This window comes from Schistocerca serialis, chromosome 4, assembly GCF_023864345.2.
Source record: "Schistocerca serialis cubense isolate TAMUIC-IGC-003099 chromosome 4, iqSchSeri2.2, whole genome shotgun sequence".
Lineage (NCBI taxonomy): Eukaryota > Metazoa > Arthropoda > Insecta > Orthoptera > Acrididae > Schistocerca > Schistocerca serialis.
In genome coordinates, this window is record NC_064641.1 from 227,298,078 (window position 1) to 227,315,595 (window position 17,518).

A 17,518-nucleotide genomic window follows, 5' to 3' on the forward strand; every position below is an offset into this window, starting at 1 on the left:
CAGGAAACATTCCTCACACACAAAGAAAGAAAATATGTTATGTGGACATGTGTCCGGAAACGCTTACTTTCCATGTTAGAGCTCATTTTATTACTTCTCTTCAAATCACATTAATCATGGAATGGAAACACACAGCAACAGAACGCACCAGCGTGACTTCAAACACTTTGTTACAGGAAATGTTCAAAATGTCCTCCGTTAGCGAGGATACATGCATCCACCCTCCGTCGCATGGAATCCCTGATGCGCTGATGCAGCCCTGGAGAAGGCGTATTGTATCACAGCCGTCCACAATATGAGCACGAAGAGTCTCTACATTTGGTACCGGGGTTGCGTAGACAAGAGCTTTCAAATGCCCCCATAAATGAAAGTCAAGAGGGTTGAGGTCAGGAGAGCGTGGAGGCCATGGAATTGGTCCGCCTCTACCAATCCATTGGTCACCGAATCCGTTGTTGAGAAGCGTACGAACACTTTGACTGAAATGTGCAGGAGCTCCATCGTGCATGAATCACATGTTGTGTCGTACTTGTAAAGGCACATGTTCTAGCAGCACGGGTAGAGTATCCTGTATGAAATCATGATAACGTGCTCCATTGAGTGTAAGTGGAAGAACATGGGGCCCAATCAAGACATCACCAACAATGCCTGCCCAAACGTTCACAGAAAATCTGTGTTGGTGACGTGATTGCACAATTGCGTGCGGATTCTCGTCAGCCGACACATGTTGATTGTGAAAATTTACAATTTGATCACTTTGGAATGAAGCCTCATCCGTAAAGAGAACATTTGCACTGAAATGAGGATTGACACATTGTTGGATGAACCATTCACAGAAGTGTACCCGTGGAGGCCAATCAGCTGCTGATAGTGCCTGCACACGCTGTATGTGCAACATTACTCATCACATGACGACTGCCTACCATCCACAAACTAACGGGCTTACTGAATGCCTTAATAAGACCTTGACTGACATGCTATCAATGTTCATCTATGTTAAACAGAGTAACTGGGATGAGGTGCTACCTCTCGTGACATTTGCCTACAACACCACCAAACAAGACACCACAGAATTTATGCCATTTTTCCTGGTGCATGGTCATGAGGCGATGACAACGATGGACACTGCATTTCCATTGCATCCTGATGACATGGACAACGACTACATCGGCCAGGTGTTAACCAGATCTGAGGAAGCTCGGCAGTTCGCTCGACTCCACACACTACAGGCTCTAGAAAATGATCACCGAAGGTATGACATGAGCCACTGCCCTGTTGTCTACCAGCCTGGTGACCTCATCTGGATCTTCACTCCTGTTCAGAAGGTTGGTCTCTCTGAGAAGATCCTTAAGCGCTACTTTGGACCTTATAACGTTGTAAGACAGTTGTCTGAAGTTACTTATGAAGTTGAAGATTTCAACCCCGACACACGACGACGAAAGATCAGAGATACAGTCCACATCCTTCGAATGAAGCCCTATAAGGATCCCGCAACACAGGGTAAATTTGAAGCTCCAGCGACAGGCAACAAGCGGAAAGGTAACGAAGAATGTAGCGGCAATGGAAGTTCTAAGAAGATCACTGCCACAGCAAACATCAGTCATCGGGAGTCGGAGTATGCAGGACTGATGATTTGTTCCCGGACTAGGAGGACCTAACACCGAGACGCTGTTCTCTTAAGGAGGGAGTAATGTCATAGAAAAATCCAAGTAGCACAGTCGCTGTAGTGTAGTGGTTACAATACGAGATTGTTGCATGGAGGGTCATGAGTTCAAAACTCGCCTGAATTGAAACATTTTAATTTCTATCTTTGGTTCGAGTACATTCTAGAAGTATCCACAAATGGCAAGGCTCATTGTAGCAGAATGTTCTGTAGCTGTATATATATTGTATGAGTTCTGGCCAGAGGCAGTTCGCTCCGCACTCTTGTATGTGCAAGTGCTGAATAAACCTAAGGTAGTGTTCGTCATTCCTACTTTCACCTTCCACTATGTGACATTATTTATAAGCTGCCTATCAGAGTACCATGCGATAGCTTTACCTTTTCGGAACTGAAATTATGAATGCTGACAGGCACAACTGTGCTTCCACCAATTTTCCATATGTAGGACAAACTAAGCTGTGTCAAACATTGTGCCTTATCTAAATCTTCATTTTCAGGTAAAGGCACAATTACACACAAACAGTTAACCAGCAGATCTGATTCTACATCAACCCAGATTAATTTCCTAGTGTTTTGGTACAATATCCTGCAAGCTGACTTTAAGAGACCTTATACACCCCCCCCCCCCCCCCCCCCAGGCTAGGGGTGATCTTTGTGGCAATAATGGTTCCACCCCCCTACCCTTCCTCCAAATTCTATCATTACAAAACATTGACTTCCAGTGTGGTGGGTTTAATTCTACTTTATAAGGTATTTGCCACAGATACTTAAAATTCTGTATCAAATAATAATCTGCGAAACTTTCCTGTCACATAACAGGTCAGAAAAAAAAGACTGTCACTGATTCTGTGCGCATGTTACCTGTGCTTACTTTCACAGTGGACACAGTGCCCCCTTCCCCATTTGCCTGAAGATGACGAGGTCCATCCTGTGACCACTTTCCCTGTCTCAGCAAACTTTTGTTTGTACAATTCCATTCATCTTCAATCTCCAGAGCGGTGGATGGACACTGCTAGATTGTTTTAAATTTTAATTTTAACTACTTTTAAGATTGTTGACTATGTTTTCAGAAATTTCAAAAATCTTACTCTGGCTAAATCTGTGGAGTGTCTGCAATTGCGGATCATGTGCAAATGTTCTGGAATAGATGCAACAACCAAAACAGCTGTTGTCACATAGAAGTTGGTCAAACCAGAGTAGCTAGCCCCTGGGGAATGACATGTGGAATGGTGACATGTCTTGCTGCTGCCGAGGGTGGTGAGCAGGCAGGTCGATGACACCTGGTTCTTGGTGCTCTGTCCTTGGCCTCAAGTGATGCTATAACTCTTCCCTTTACTTTAGCATGAAGCTCCTTTTTGCTCAAATGAGGGCACTAGCTGCACAAAACATCAAAGGTGTTGAGGAATCACCCCAATTAACCACTACTCGACAACTCACAGCCTGACAGGAGCTGGCTCCATGGTGCACAAACTAACTTGATGGGATCTTAGCTGTGTTCAATAGGATTGAGATCAAAAGGGCTACACGAACACCTCATATTTGTTGAGTGTTCCTGAAACCAATCTGGTGCAGTTCAGGAGCAATGGTGTGATGCATTATTTCAATGAAGATTTGTGTCAACTTCCGGGTCCCATAGGTTCAACACAATGAGACAACAGGTTTCTGTATTGTGCCTCAGTAAAAAGCTATGACTAACATATCAGAAAGCCCATTTCTTCTCGTGTAAAAAATGCCCACACAAGAATGCCTCCAGTTGGATAGCTGAAAGCATACTTATATCCTGCCGTGATGTGTACCAAAATGTGCTGTAACTCATCATTCCATGTCCTCTTTTTAGGTGTCATGGCTGGGCTCATAGTTATAAACATTACTCAAACAAAGCTGTATACACTGAGATACCTGAGGGTAAACAGAGACAACTGTGTAGATACCTGTAAAAAACACTGAGGTACATAAAAAGTGTAAATGTGTGATTAAACAACTTAAAAATGTAGCACTGCATGATAAGCTTTTGCTATATTATAGACAGTGCTACATGGCTTATCATCGAGGTCATATGTGTCAAATGTAACAATAAAAGGTTCGCATGAGCCTGATCTAAAAAGATATATTATGTAAATGCACAGGATAAAGCAGAAAATTAGTAAATAAGTGATAGCATGCTTTGAGGTCTATCAAACTAAAAATCCTATGTACCAAAAAACACACAAAGCATTAAAAAAATAACATACTACTACTAAACACATTAAAATGAAATTTCCTGTTCTCTCTGACATCTAGATGACATTACATTGCTTCCACATGTGGATGACATGAAAGTAGTGTACACTGGCAGAGAATGACTTGCAGCATTTTGGTGACTGTGCTGCCTCACTGATAAGTTTGATAGATGTATGCCAAAATATATTAATTTTTAAAAAAAAATGGGTTATAGCAAAAAATGTATGTGAATTCTGATATTATATAGTATGTACACCTACCCTTTTTCTGTGTTTTTTTACTGATATGAAGAGGTAATTACGTAACAAAATGGCAATGAAAATTGTGTTTACATGGAAGCAAGAAGACAAAGTTTTTCAGCTAACCTCTTCATTCATGAAAAATATCTTCCCTTGGTAGTTTTCCTTCTAACAGACTGCCAATTAATTAGCAGATGCAGTATCCAGATGAAATCACGCATTTTTGAAGTTTAATCATGACTGCTTCTGCTTCAGATCACTGTACAAATGGTTCAACAACATTGCTTAAAAGGACCCACTAAGTTTTTCACTTTTTCAAACAGCCTATTATGAAAATAGTCCCTGAGTACCAAAAAACTATTATGATTTTTTCCATCAACAAAACAGGTTTTGCTGTTTTTTGTTTTTTTGGTGCATTTGCAGCTTTACTAATCAAGTGTTGTACTTACAGTTAGTGATGATGGATCTATGTTTTATTTTAAGTATCATGACAACACCAAAAAGCCTTCTGATAGTGGTCCACAATTTTCAACTGTTCTTCCTTAACTGCTTTTGACCTATGAGGGCTTAGGTGACACTGATGCTTCCTGGGCACTCAAATGGGTCTGAATGATGACGAACTTAGGAGCAGACCATGTCTCTGTGGAAAACTGGGGATTGCAGTAGAAGTGAAGGCCCTAGTAGCTGAAGACTGGTCTATTACACAGGGGGTGACAGTGGGAAAATTGAAAATCAGTCATGGATCAGCTTTTAACGTTTTACACAACATTTTGAACACAGCACAGGTTACCACTTGCTGGATTTCGTAACAGATCACATCCAATAAAAAACCCTGCCAAAATGAGAGTGCAGAAAAAAATTGTAGATTCAGAAACTCTGAAAAAGGTAAAGCCCCAATCATCATTGAGAAAAGTGAGGTTAAATGTTTCTTTGGGACTACCATGTTGTGGTGCTAACAGATTATGTTCGTAAGCGGCAAACCATCAAAGATGCATGCTTCTGAAATCTCCTGATGTGGTTACAAGAGACTGTCAAGATGAAGAGTCATTTTGCCTTCCCCATTCCCCCCCTATCTTCCTAACTTGACATTGAGAGACTCATTTCATTTTTATAGGATGAAGACATTATTACATGGCAGGCATTTCCAAAACGACAACGAGTTAGTTTTCGAGATGACACTTTTCCTGAACAGCTAAAATGCAGATTTATGCAACCAAGGTGTTCATCTAGTCATTCATCATTGGGAAAATGTTTTGCATTGAAGGGTTAGTATGTAGAAAAGGGTTACCACTGACAGCAAGTTTCATTATTGCAGTTGTCCATAGCTTGGGGTCTAGTGGTTAGCATTGCTGCCTCTATATCATGGGGAGCCAGGTTTGATTCTGCTCGGGGACTGGGTGTCATGTTTTCATCATCAATATCAATATCATCGACATGCAAGTTGCTCAAGAGGGATCAAATAAAAAGACTTGCCTCTCAGTCAGTAATGCCATACGATCATTTCATTGTTTTATCATTGCAGCTTGATCTTTTCCTAGCTGACACTTAAAACCTTATCACTATCCATAATAAGGGGACTATTCACCTGCAATAAAACAGCCTGCCAAGTTTGGCAGTAAAGTAAATTGTGATTTATTCATCTTATCACATACAATATTCAAATAATTTAATTTGTTGTATAGGAAAATTTCCAAATTTATAATGAAAACATTCTTAAGTGAAATATAAAAACTTTACATGGCATGAGCTTAGATGATGTGAGCTTTTTCAAGTAACAGTTTTCGACCATCTAACTTTTTAAAACGGAACCCCATACTTTTTAATACCACTTTAAGTGACGTTTTCCCCCTGAGAAAAGTTCACTTTCTTTTAAAAAAATTAGCAACTTCGCTATAGTGGGGTATTCTTTCCTTCTATAATATGCTTATGCATGCCGATAAATTGCATCAGTTTATAAAGAATCAATATCTGTAACTGGACGAAGCTGCCTTTTTTTATTTCCAGAAGTACATAAAAACACACTGTTTTTCCCACAGGGGCTCTTTTCCACACTGCTTACCTCAGTATCTATAAAGTGTTGAAGTAGCACCCCTTTCCTTATAACCGTTCTCTGACTGAGTCCAAGAGTTTTTGAGGTACGCTTATCAACGCATGACCATGAACAGAAACAAATTCTTTTTATTCCTCATAAAACTCATGCGTCCTCCGTAGCAATTTCAAAGCCTGACCATTTAATGAAACTCCACGGATTGTCGCTTGGTGAATGACGTTGTTTTGGTGACATGTTTTAATAAACAGAAACTGTAGCTGAGGTGGTAACACAATGCAACGCAACACAACACAACACAAAAGCAGGCGGTCGTACACAAACATACAATTTTTACATGGGAGCCGGCAACGACGTAGCATCAATGCCAGAACTGGTTTTTGTAGCGGTGCTATTATTGTTTCAGTAGACACAGTGCCTCGTATTCCTCACTTGTTTGTCAGTTATACTGCCAACTTTACAGTGATTGGGGAGTGACCTTGAAGTGAAATGTTTCAGCAGCCTGGGGATAAGGAGGCATCTACCTTTTTCATCACCCCATGGACAGCAATGACGTCCTGATCAGAGAAGTATGTTTGCATTTCGGCCTAGGTCAGATCGTCGAGCAGCCTATTGTAAATAACACCAGGGCAAGAATTCGGAGTTCTGTGGACCTCAACACGAACAGGATAGCCATGAAGAAGCGAAGCTGCAAGCAGTTTTTGTGCTTGAGAATCAGAAGTAGTCTCTAAAAGCAAAGTGTCATTCCGTAAACGAGAGCAGGATTTCACAGGGCTGGCAATTGCTGTCTTCAGTATGTGAAACCACCAGGAACTATGGTGCAGGTGGGCGGGTCTTTGAATCGTTAGCCTCATTCCGTATACATTTTGTAGACAATGATTGTGTAGACGATTGGTTCACTGTGAGAACATCCCTCACGACTGCCAGCGTCTCCGATGGTGCGCTGCTTCCAACTGGGGGTTCCCTTCACAAGGGGGTGCATCCGCCTTAAGTAACTGACCACATCTGAGGTCACACCTCCTGAAACCTGACAGAGGGGTCAATCGGCATTTTGAAAAAGTAGCAGCACAGGCAATCACCCCACCCTGGGTCTGGCCTGTACCAGGTGGTACGTGTGAACCCTACCTCTTGACCTGGGGCTGGTAATTACATGTTACACAGTCACCTGTTATGCGTCATACGTGTTGGGCGGCCTTCAGGATCGCACAGGGAGGAAGAAGAAAAAGGAGGAGTCTCAAGCACCTAAGTGGAGGAAGGATAGGAGAAAGTGAATGAGGAAAGGAAAGGGGAACAAAAAACAGTGGTGAGACTGTTCTTTTGTCTGTTACGGACAGTGCGGACCATTTCCAAAAACACATCAGATGTGTTCCCCACGGGAAGGGAAAAAGAATAGCGAATAGCAAGAGGATAGATATGCAGTACAGAAGGGAAAAGATGATCGTAAGTACTAACATCAGTGTCTTTTTTAATGAACTGTTTTTAGATGGAGAAAGGAAGGCAGATGGTATATGTGTTTCTTTAAGACCACTGTTGTTATTTTATTTCAATAAATTGAAACACATTTGTGACAAAAATATGCATTTCCTCTAAGTCGCAAGACAGATTTAAAATACGTTCACTGATTTCAGAAATAACCTCGGAAAAAAGTAGGCCTCTTGAAAGAAGTGTATAAGGCAGGGATGAGTTGTGTAAACCAACACTATAGGTGACCACCAATAAAATGTTTGTTATACTATGTTCGTTATTTTCGGTTATTAGTCACTGTGTTATGTCTATTATTTTACAGGTATTGTGTGATTTTTCTTTCAAGAAATATATGAGTGCGTAGTGTACAAACTGCCAGCGACTGACACAGTTTTTTGTTCTTATCGTCTACACTTTCTAATATAGAAATTATTTTCTAAGGGCCAAAATGTACTAGAAAAAATAAAATGTCTGTAAAATGCTGCACTGTACAATGTACAGTCGCAATTCCTGATATCCATCGCCCATGGTCTCTGGCCAGCTGAGGGGCATCGCAGTCCTGGGTCCTTGGATAAACCACGAAAATCTGATGCATCACACACACACACACACACACACACACACACACACACACACACCTGGACTCCAGGCAGATTGGTGAGATTAGATCCGATGGGCAGGGACTGCACATTAGTGGGAAATGATGGGTTTAAAATTGGCAGGCCTGATCTGTTAGAGACACCTACAGAAATGGCCTGTGGTTTTGGTCCGTTGTGGAAGTCCCCTCGCGTGGCCAGCTATTCACATGTCACAGACACCATGTTGAAATGAGTCCACATTAATCAATCCATGCAACAGATAACTTACGCAAATACTCTGAGAATCAATACTAATGAGGATAGGTAGCAACTCACCACAAAGATGATCGCTGAGCCACAGACAGGCACGTAGAAAAGACAATCGCACTCTCACAAATAAATTGTCAGCCATAGACTTTGTAAGAAAACAAGGTCATACACACATTCACACAGTCAGTCAGACACAGCTCACGCACACATGACCACCATCTCTGGCTGCTGCGACAACAATCTCTGAGAATCAGATCCTAACAAACCACTCCTCCCGTCTCCCTGCCTCTCGTCAGTAGCTGCTAGGTTAGTGACAAAAAGTGGTGGCAGCACTGACTGCAAGCTGTGGGGAGTGGTAGGGGGAGGAGAAGCAGTAAGAGTGCAGGAGTAGCGAAGTGGCGCACATACTCAGCTATGCCCAGCCAGTGACGACGCATGACATTTCAGTAAACAAACCATTTCATCTACTGAGACAAAAACGAGATTTTTCCCGTTTTTGTTTTTCAAATTTCCCTGATATTTCCTTGACATGTTTGAAATTCCCTGATATTCCTTGTTTTCCAGAACTTGTGGCAACCCTGGTCACTTATTGTAAGAATGTTTACATTTGTTTTGTTGCAATCTTGTCAAATTCCATTACATTTGGGAAATTTCATTAATCCTCAGTAGACAAACTTTTTGTTACACTGTATACGTGTATGTACATCTTATTTTCTACTCTGTGACAATTCAACGTTATATAACTTACAAGAACTACATCTTGAGCATGGGTCTATCTCATAAATTACTGGAGGTAACTCTATTAGATTGTTGCTAGTTTTCTGTGTCAAATGTGCCACTATCTGAGTTTCACATGACTGAAGTTTGTTAAGATGACTTCAATTGAACTTCACCATTTAATTCAAACTGACACCTGTTCTGCCAATTTAAACTTCTGGGAAATATTCAGTGACACATTCATCAGAAATCTGGCAATTAGAATATTTAAATTTCAAACAAGGGAAATGTCAAGTTTCTGTTAAAATTAAAAAATAGTGTTTTGTGTTACTGCTCATACCTCATAACTACAGGACGAAGAATGGAGATCAAGTTCCTGAATCTCACGACGGGTGAAGTTGTCAGGAAACAGATCTGTCTCCTGATTGATAGGAAGGCTATCAATAGGACAACTCTGGTCTTTTTGCCTGGGAAACAAAGTAAATGATTAGATGTGTATGAATAAAGGTTCTAAATAAATTGTTACAATTGCTTTCTCATACACAAATCTTGTACAATTATTATTAAAAATTATGAAATTCTCCAGATCACAAAACTGTATGTTTAATTGTGGATATAAATACTTCTGTTCTGGTGTTCTTATAATCAGTGAACTGCAAAATATAGAACTAAATGAATCTGACTACGCTTCAGGGTTATGTCTTTAATAGCTACAAATACTTACAGAGATGTAGTCGAAAGAATAGTAAGGATAAACTCCCCTAGCACATATAAGAGGTAGGTATTAACTGTCAGAAGTATAGGTGAGATACCACTGCAATGCATGGTGGAAAGACATAATAGGTGATAACTTGTACACAGCAGGTAAGAATTACCTGACTTGCTGAGACAAAAGAAATCAACTTTTTGTAAGGTAGATAGTGTTGTAGCTTGAATCTGACAGGAACTCGGAAAGATTTAACCCCAAATTAGGAAACAGGAATCAAAATCAATGAAATCATTTGAAAGACAATACCAGTAACCAGAATATTATTCAATTGAATGTTTTTTTTTAATTCCATTCCATTGTGGTAGGGTGCTACAGCACCCAGTTTTGAATTGCTCCAGAGTAAAAACAGTCACGGTTGCAAAGTTATTTAATATCGATGACTCATTTCACCCTTTGGGGCATCTACAGATGGTCTATAAAAACAATAAACCTTGAGCGTGCCAGCTGACTCCACCATAGTGGCAAAAAGATCAGGCCACACATACAAAATAAATGTGGTATGAGTCACACATACTAACAACGCATATAATGCAGCAATAGGTGGATAGGAGGCATGCACGACTGGCAAAAGGCACATCTGCGAAATACAAAAACTACATAAAACTAATAAATTATGATGCATATGTGCAATCCATTACAATCACAAGAAACCAAAAGTACATTAAGATACCCCTACACAAATTGGTAAAATGAAGACATGAAAAATGGAGAGTCATCATGTCATTAAATTGTAATGCACAAGGCATCAGGATAAGTGGCAGTCATAAGCATTGCAAACTAGAGAAAAGGCCTAGTTTTAGTCATTAATATAAAGAAATGTAAGGAACAGAATTTAAAAAGGCCAAGTCAATTGTGATAAAATAAGGTCATCAATAACCTGGCCTTGAAATACAGCTCCCCCAACTTCATTCACAAGAAAACAAATAAGTTAAAAATAATGACGTTGACATAAAATAAAAGGTATCATTTTAGCAACATTCTAAACATTGTATCATAATATACTTGATTTCTGTTAATTATTTGATACTTCAGCAACTTTTTTTTATCAACATAAAGATGTTTAACTAATTCCAGCTCCTTGAGTAGATTCAGCTTTTTACTCTTCTGAGCAAGGCATAGTATTCTCAAGTTTTCTAGTGTGGGTGAAAGGTTTCGAGTGTGGGAGACTGGTGCCTGCTTGACTTAGATGCTCAGGAAATCCGGACTTCTGTTTAACCCAGCCTTTACCAGCATGTGTTCACAGAACCTGGTTTTAAACATTCTGCGAGTCTGGCCTATATATGACATTTCACAATCGCTAACTCTAATTTGTATACACCCGACACTGCATATTTATCCTTATAGGGTTGTGCATTGTGAATGTAATAGCTTCATTGAGTATCCACTGTAGTAGAATTACATGAAACAATTATTGCGATAATTTGTGACAAGTTATACAGGGGCATTTGAAAAGTGCGTGCAAAAATAAAAACTACTTACGTATTTGGGGTAAACCTTTTTTATTTTTCGACATAATCTCCTTTTAGACTTCTACAATTTGTCGAACACTGTTCTAATTTGTTGATCCCTTCCGAATAATAGGAATTGTCCAAATCTGCAAAATAGCTATTAGTTGCTGCAATCACCTCCTCTTTTGAATAAAATCTTTGTCCCACCAGCCATTTCTTCAAATTGGGGAACAAATAGTACTCAGAGGGAGCCAAGTCTGGAGAATACGGGGGGAAGTGGAATGAGGTGGAATACTATTTCTATTAATTTTGCGACCACAGCTGCTGAGGTGCGTGCTGGTGCATTGTTGGGATGGGAAAGGACTTTTTTGCGGTTCAATCACCGGCGTTTTTCTTGCAGCTCGGTTTTCAAACAGTCCAATAACGATGAATAATATGCAACTGTAATAGTTTTACCCTTTTCCAGATAGTCAATGAGGATTATCCCTTGCGAATCCCAAAAGACAATCACCAAACATTTCCGGCCGAAGGAATGGTCTTCGTCTTTTTTGGTGCAGATTCTCCCTTGGTAACCCATTGTTTAGATAGTTGTCAGTCTCAGGAGTATAGTAATGTATCCATGTTTCATCCACAGTGATGAAAGTATGCTTAAAGTCCTGCGGATTCTTCCTGAACAGCTGCAAACCATCCTTGCAACACTTCACACAATTCCGTTTTTGGTCAAGCACGAGCAATCGTGGAACCCATCATGCTGATAGCTTTCTTAAGCCCAAATGTTTATGCAAAATATTAAGTACCCATTTATTCAAGATGGCCACAGCACTAGCAATCTCACACATCTTAACTCTTCTGTCATCCATCACCATAGCATGGATTTCATCAATGATTTCTGGAGTTGTAGCCTCCACAGGACATCCAGAACGTTCAGCATCGTTTGTGCCCATATGGCCACTCCAAAATTTTTGAAACCACTTATAAACTGTTCTAATCAAAGGTGCAGAGTCACCGTAATGTTTATCAAGCTACTCTTTAGTCTCCTGAGGCATTTTGCCTTTCATAAAACAATGTTTAATCACCACATGAAGTTCTTTTTCGTCCATTTTTTGACAATCACTTGACTTCCTTGATTCACACGAATGCCAAACACAAAGAAATAGACCAATGTGTCTGAAACCTGGTGTGCGTTGTTTCCAAAGATGCTACTAACTAAACGTGACCTCGATATGTGCCGGTTGTGCCATCTCTCGGACTTTGCACACACTTTTCAAATGCCCTTCGTACTTTATGTTGCCATTTTTGGCACAGATGTATTTTTGATCAACTGATGTATATTATCACCTCCTGTGAAGATGGACGCCAAAACCTGAACAGAATAAATGAAACTGCACAACTGTTGCCACAGGAAACGATTTTTTCCAAATATTTATTGGGTGTAATTAACCACTTGAACAAAGGTCTACGTACTGATAATTTTTTAACTAATTATGTAGATTCAGATTCTTTATTTGCTGTTGATCACATACAGTAGAATATGCATTTTTAGTGACAGAATGTAATATTTACAATCAAAATATTGAAATTAATATTCACATTACATGTACAAAGTAAACAACTTAACAAAACAGTGCAGCTATAGGTTTAAATACTAAATTGAACATTGCACACATCAAGTGAAAGAGTACAGTCATAATCTTAAAACATTAAAATCAACGCTGTCTACATAACAGAATTCTTTTACATTGTAACATGGGTTTTTTGTTAGCCAATCACAAATTCATGCAAACGGCAGACAGTGTTTGTTGGTAATGAGGATCACCCTGTGGCTAAACATGCCTTGGTGCATGGCCAGCACATCTTGTCACAGTGTTACACCGTCCGGGTTATCTGGATACTTCCCACTAACACCAACCTGTCATAACTCCGGAGATGGGAACTTGCCCTTCAGTATATCCTCTCTTCTCGTTACCCACCAGGACTCAACCTCCGCTTATTTCAAGTTGCCGCCGCTCATACCTCACCTGTCGTTCAACAACATCTTTGCCTCTGTACTTCCGCCTCAACTGACATCTCTGTCCAAACTCTTTGCCTTTACAAATGTCTGCTTGTGTCTGTGTATATGCGGATGGATGTGTGTGTGTGTGTGTGTGTGTGTGTGTGTGTGTGTGTGTGTGTGTGTGTGTGTGTGTGTGTGTGCGCGCGCGCGCTCGCGCACGAGTGTATACCTGTCCTTTTTTCCCCATAAGGTAAGTCCGCTCCCGGGATTGGAATGACTCCTTACCCTCTCCCTTAAAACCCACATCCTTTCGTCTTTCCCTCTCCTTCCCTCTTTCCTGAAGAAGCAACCGCTGGTTGCGAAAGCTTGAATTTTGTGTGTATGTTTGTGTTTGTTTGTGTGTCTATCAACATGCCAGCACTTTCGTTTGGTAAGTCACATCATCTTTGTATTTAGATAACTGAATTATATAAGTACACAATCTGTCGAAGTATATAGTATGATCTTCAGTAGATGTCTGACATACAGGCCAAAGTTCATATACACATATCAGCGATCATGGATCCTAAAGATCATGCACAGACCTTACAATGTTCTTCCATAGGTGTCAGTCTTATGCATTAGTCCTCGTGCACATCCAACTGCTGAAGGTCCTTCTGCAGTTCATCCTCCCATTGCTTCTTTGGTCTTCCAACTGAGCGTGTACCATTTAGGTTTCCCTTCAAGCACAGCTTTGGCCCAGACAGTGTCTGGCCTCATAGCAAAGTGCGCTTCCACACTTGTTCCCAATGCTTTTATTTTCTGCAAAATGTTTTGTTTTTCACTAGGTCGTACAGTTCTCAATTCTTCCTATGTCTCCAAATGTTCTCTTTACAGATTGGTTCAAAGAACTTTGTCATGGATTTCTTTCAAAGTTCAACAAGTTCTCTCTGTTCATGGAGGTATGTTCTGTCTATGGAACTAAATGAAAGGCTGTTTATTTATTGCCATACATGTTTTGATTCTTTTATTTGTGAAGCATCTTCAGCAGCCTGTAATACATGTTTCTTTTTACACATATAATAAGTGTATTATGTAGTAGCCACAATATGTTACTATGTTACATTTTGACAGGTTTCTCTCTTGTTTCTCAGATTAGAATCAGTTTTTGTAGCACAAAATTCTGTGAGGTGAAATTATCTTTCAGTGTTACGATTTCCAGAGCTGTTAACCCATATGTGTGATGATGGAGATGTGTTCATTAGTCCCCACGCTATTGCTGGCCAATTTCCGGCATTTTTTTCACCCACATTTGTTACAACACATCACTTGCACCCTTCACTGCAACCTCGCAATATTAATATTGGTGATCAAACTGAAGCAAAGCCAAGATTCATTAAAAGCCTTGAGACATCTATACTCATAATGCAGGATATTATGATCACCGATTCACATTTTTTCATGTCAAGAAATGCTTGTAAAAGCTCATTATGTGGAAAAGTCTCACCCCTTAAAATTCTCCTTCTTAATGGGTCTCCAGAATACAATGAATGAACACATGAATGAGTCAATGCACGAGTCATGTTGCACCACTAGGAGACATTCGGGGAACAGTTGGAAATTTCTTTTATGGTCTCTTCCTCTGCTGAGTGACCATGTTCTCCATATGTGCAAGCCAATATAGGTAATTACTTGATCTGTCTGAAAATGTGTTCACTTTTTGTTTGGATAGATACACCCAACTTTCACAGTGTGCTAAAGGTAGCAATCAATTTCTAGTATAACACACAAATCTATGCTTTTATGGTTAAAAAAAAAATGCAGCTCATCAGAGATCCCTCTGTCTTTGATGTCCTAGTGGCAGCCAGAAACTTGTTACTGAGCATTTCCTCTTGAATTATGACTTTGCAGCAGAATTTATGGTGCCTAGAAATTACTTGCACTGTAATAATTTTTCTTCCTGAAACAGCTATGACATCTCCATGATCTATTACGTCAACAATGTGGCAACGAAGGCCACAGAATTTCCTATGATGATGCCACAGGGAATGGATTGAAAGAATTTGTGGGGGTAAAATGATACAGTGTTTGTTAAATTTCCCAAAGGAAATACTACAGAATGAAAAGAACACAAAATTAAACCATTTAAAAAATAAATGCAGTTCTGATTCAAAGTATTAATAATTACAAACCTCAGCCAGTCTGTAATGCAGTCACTGCAAAATCGATGCCCACATGCTGTCAAGATGGGATTTCTCATGCACTGAAGACAGATTGGACACTCAAATCTGGCTTCAAGATGTGGCTGTCCATTGAAACATGGCTGCAACATTAAACTGATGATGTATTAAGCAGCCATTATTCCAGCACAAAAAATTCAAGACTTTACTTCCTTAGCCTTTGCAGTAAATGTCAATTTTTTCTATAAATATAGCGGTGAATGTACAGTGTGTTTCACAATTTCTGTTACAAGCTTCTGGAGGTTGTAGAGAAAAGTATGGATAAGAGAGAAGTATGGATAAGGGGGATTACTGGAGAATGGGATACAACAGAGGAAACAGATGGTGAACATAATGTTAAGTATCTCACTTCCTTGAGTCCTAGTATCCTATTCTGCAACTGACCTACATAACTCAACTGAAGAATGGGATGCTAGTGCAAAAAAGAGAGGAAAAAAAGGCACAGAAATAATGTTAGTATGTAATACCTCAGTTGACAAATTGAGTTAATCTATATAGATTAACTGCAGTATGGGATACAAATTTAACATGTGTTGACTTTTTTGCCTTCGCTAGCACAAGTATCCTATTTTTCAGTTGACCTGTGTAGGTCAACTGTTGTATGGGATACAAATTTTACAGGTGCTTTTTTGTCTCTGTTACTACTAGCATCCTGTTCTTCAGCTGATACTAGTAATAGCAAAGGTGAAAAGAGTGAGACATCCATAAAATTTGTATCCCATACTTCAGCTGACAAATCCTGCTTCAAGTCTTCCATATTCATAGGTAAGTCCATACAAAAAAAAAAGCAAAAATTGTCCCGCATGAAAAACAATTCTTCCAAAATATCTCAAACTCTCTAAGAATGGAAATAAGTACTGAATGAATTGAAATGAACAAATGATTTAAATTAATGTGAGTGACAAAAATTGTTCGCAATGTCTAGCCCTGTCTTTTGAAAACACATTCATTTATTCCAATTTACAATGATGACGCCTCACTAGAGAACATAACCAATTTATTATCTATGGTTAAAAAATAAAAATATTAATATCTATGAATACACTATGACGTCACTGGTCACAGCCAATGGTTGCATCCCAGTCTTCAGTTGACCCATATAAGGAAGCCATGTCCGGAAATGTGCCATTTGGATATAAAAAAATGTTTGGCACAGATACTGAGTCTTCAGTTTCTGTTATAATTATGACATCACATATCATATTGATCCGATTACAACAATGGCTGTGAGAAACTGGTATGTTAGCTACTATGAGAGCTGACAGTGGTTCTCCATGGGTGCCTGAAGCATTAATGACCTGGATTTGATCTCAGAAGTCTCGTAGCTTTCCTTTGTTTACGCCTTCCTCAGATCATTGATTTGGTGACTACTCATTAAACAACAAACACAACATTGTAGAAATTAATTATTGACAAGTAATACTGCCATGACCAGTTTGTATTCATGAATTTAGACATTTAATTTATCACAAGTCAGTACTTCTACTAAATTAAGATTGTTCTGAAAGAATGGCAATATAATTACTGTACACTTTAATTATCGAGTTCTGAATGACAAACAACATAATGTTTTCTTGGTTACATAGTCATGGCACACTTTCACTTTTTAATATGGACATTGATTGGCATAGTAATCTAAATGAGTCACATCGACAATTACATTCTGATAGCTTTGCGCAGACTAACTAATAGCGATGAAAAGATGCTGGTAATTTGATTTCTCAGCAGAGACTAACTGACACAAATGGCTACATGATATGTAAGTTGTTTCCGAGGGCAATAACTCACTTATACATAGTACCTGTGCAATTTGGATTCTCACTACAGACTCTTTCAAACTGAATACATGTTGACTTCTTGATATCTAACCACTGACTGACTGGATCTTTGTACA

The 17,518-nt window shown here is 39.4% G+C and overlaps 1 protein-coding gene across 1 annotated transcript in view; it reads right to left on the reverse strand.

Moving 5' to 3' along the window:
• Positions 1-17,518, reverse strand: part of LOC126473380 (TNF receptor-associated factor 6) — an 84,703-nt gene that overhangs the window by 33,138 nt on the left and 34,047 nt on the right. Inside the window, exons 3-4 of the mRNA XM_050100389.1 lie at positions 15,577-15,707; positions 9,536-9,662 (exon numbers count right to left, since the gene is read on the reverse strand). Of these exons, the coding sequence (XP_049956346.1) occupies positions 9,536-9,662; positions 15,577-15,707 (258 nt within the window). The remainder of the gene's footprint in view (positions 1-9,535; positions 9,663-15,576; positions 15,708-17,518) is intronic.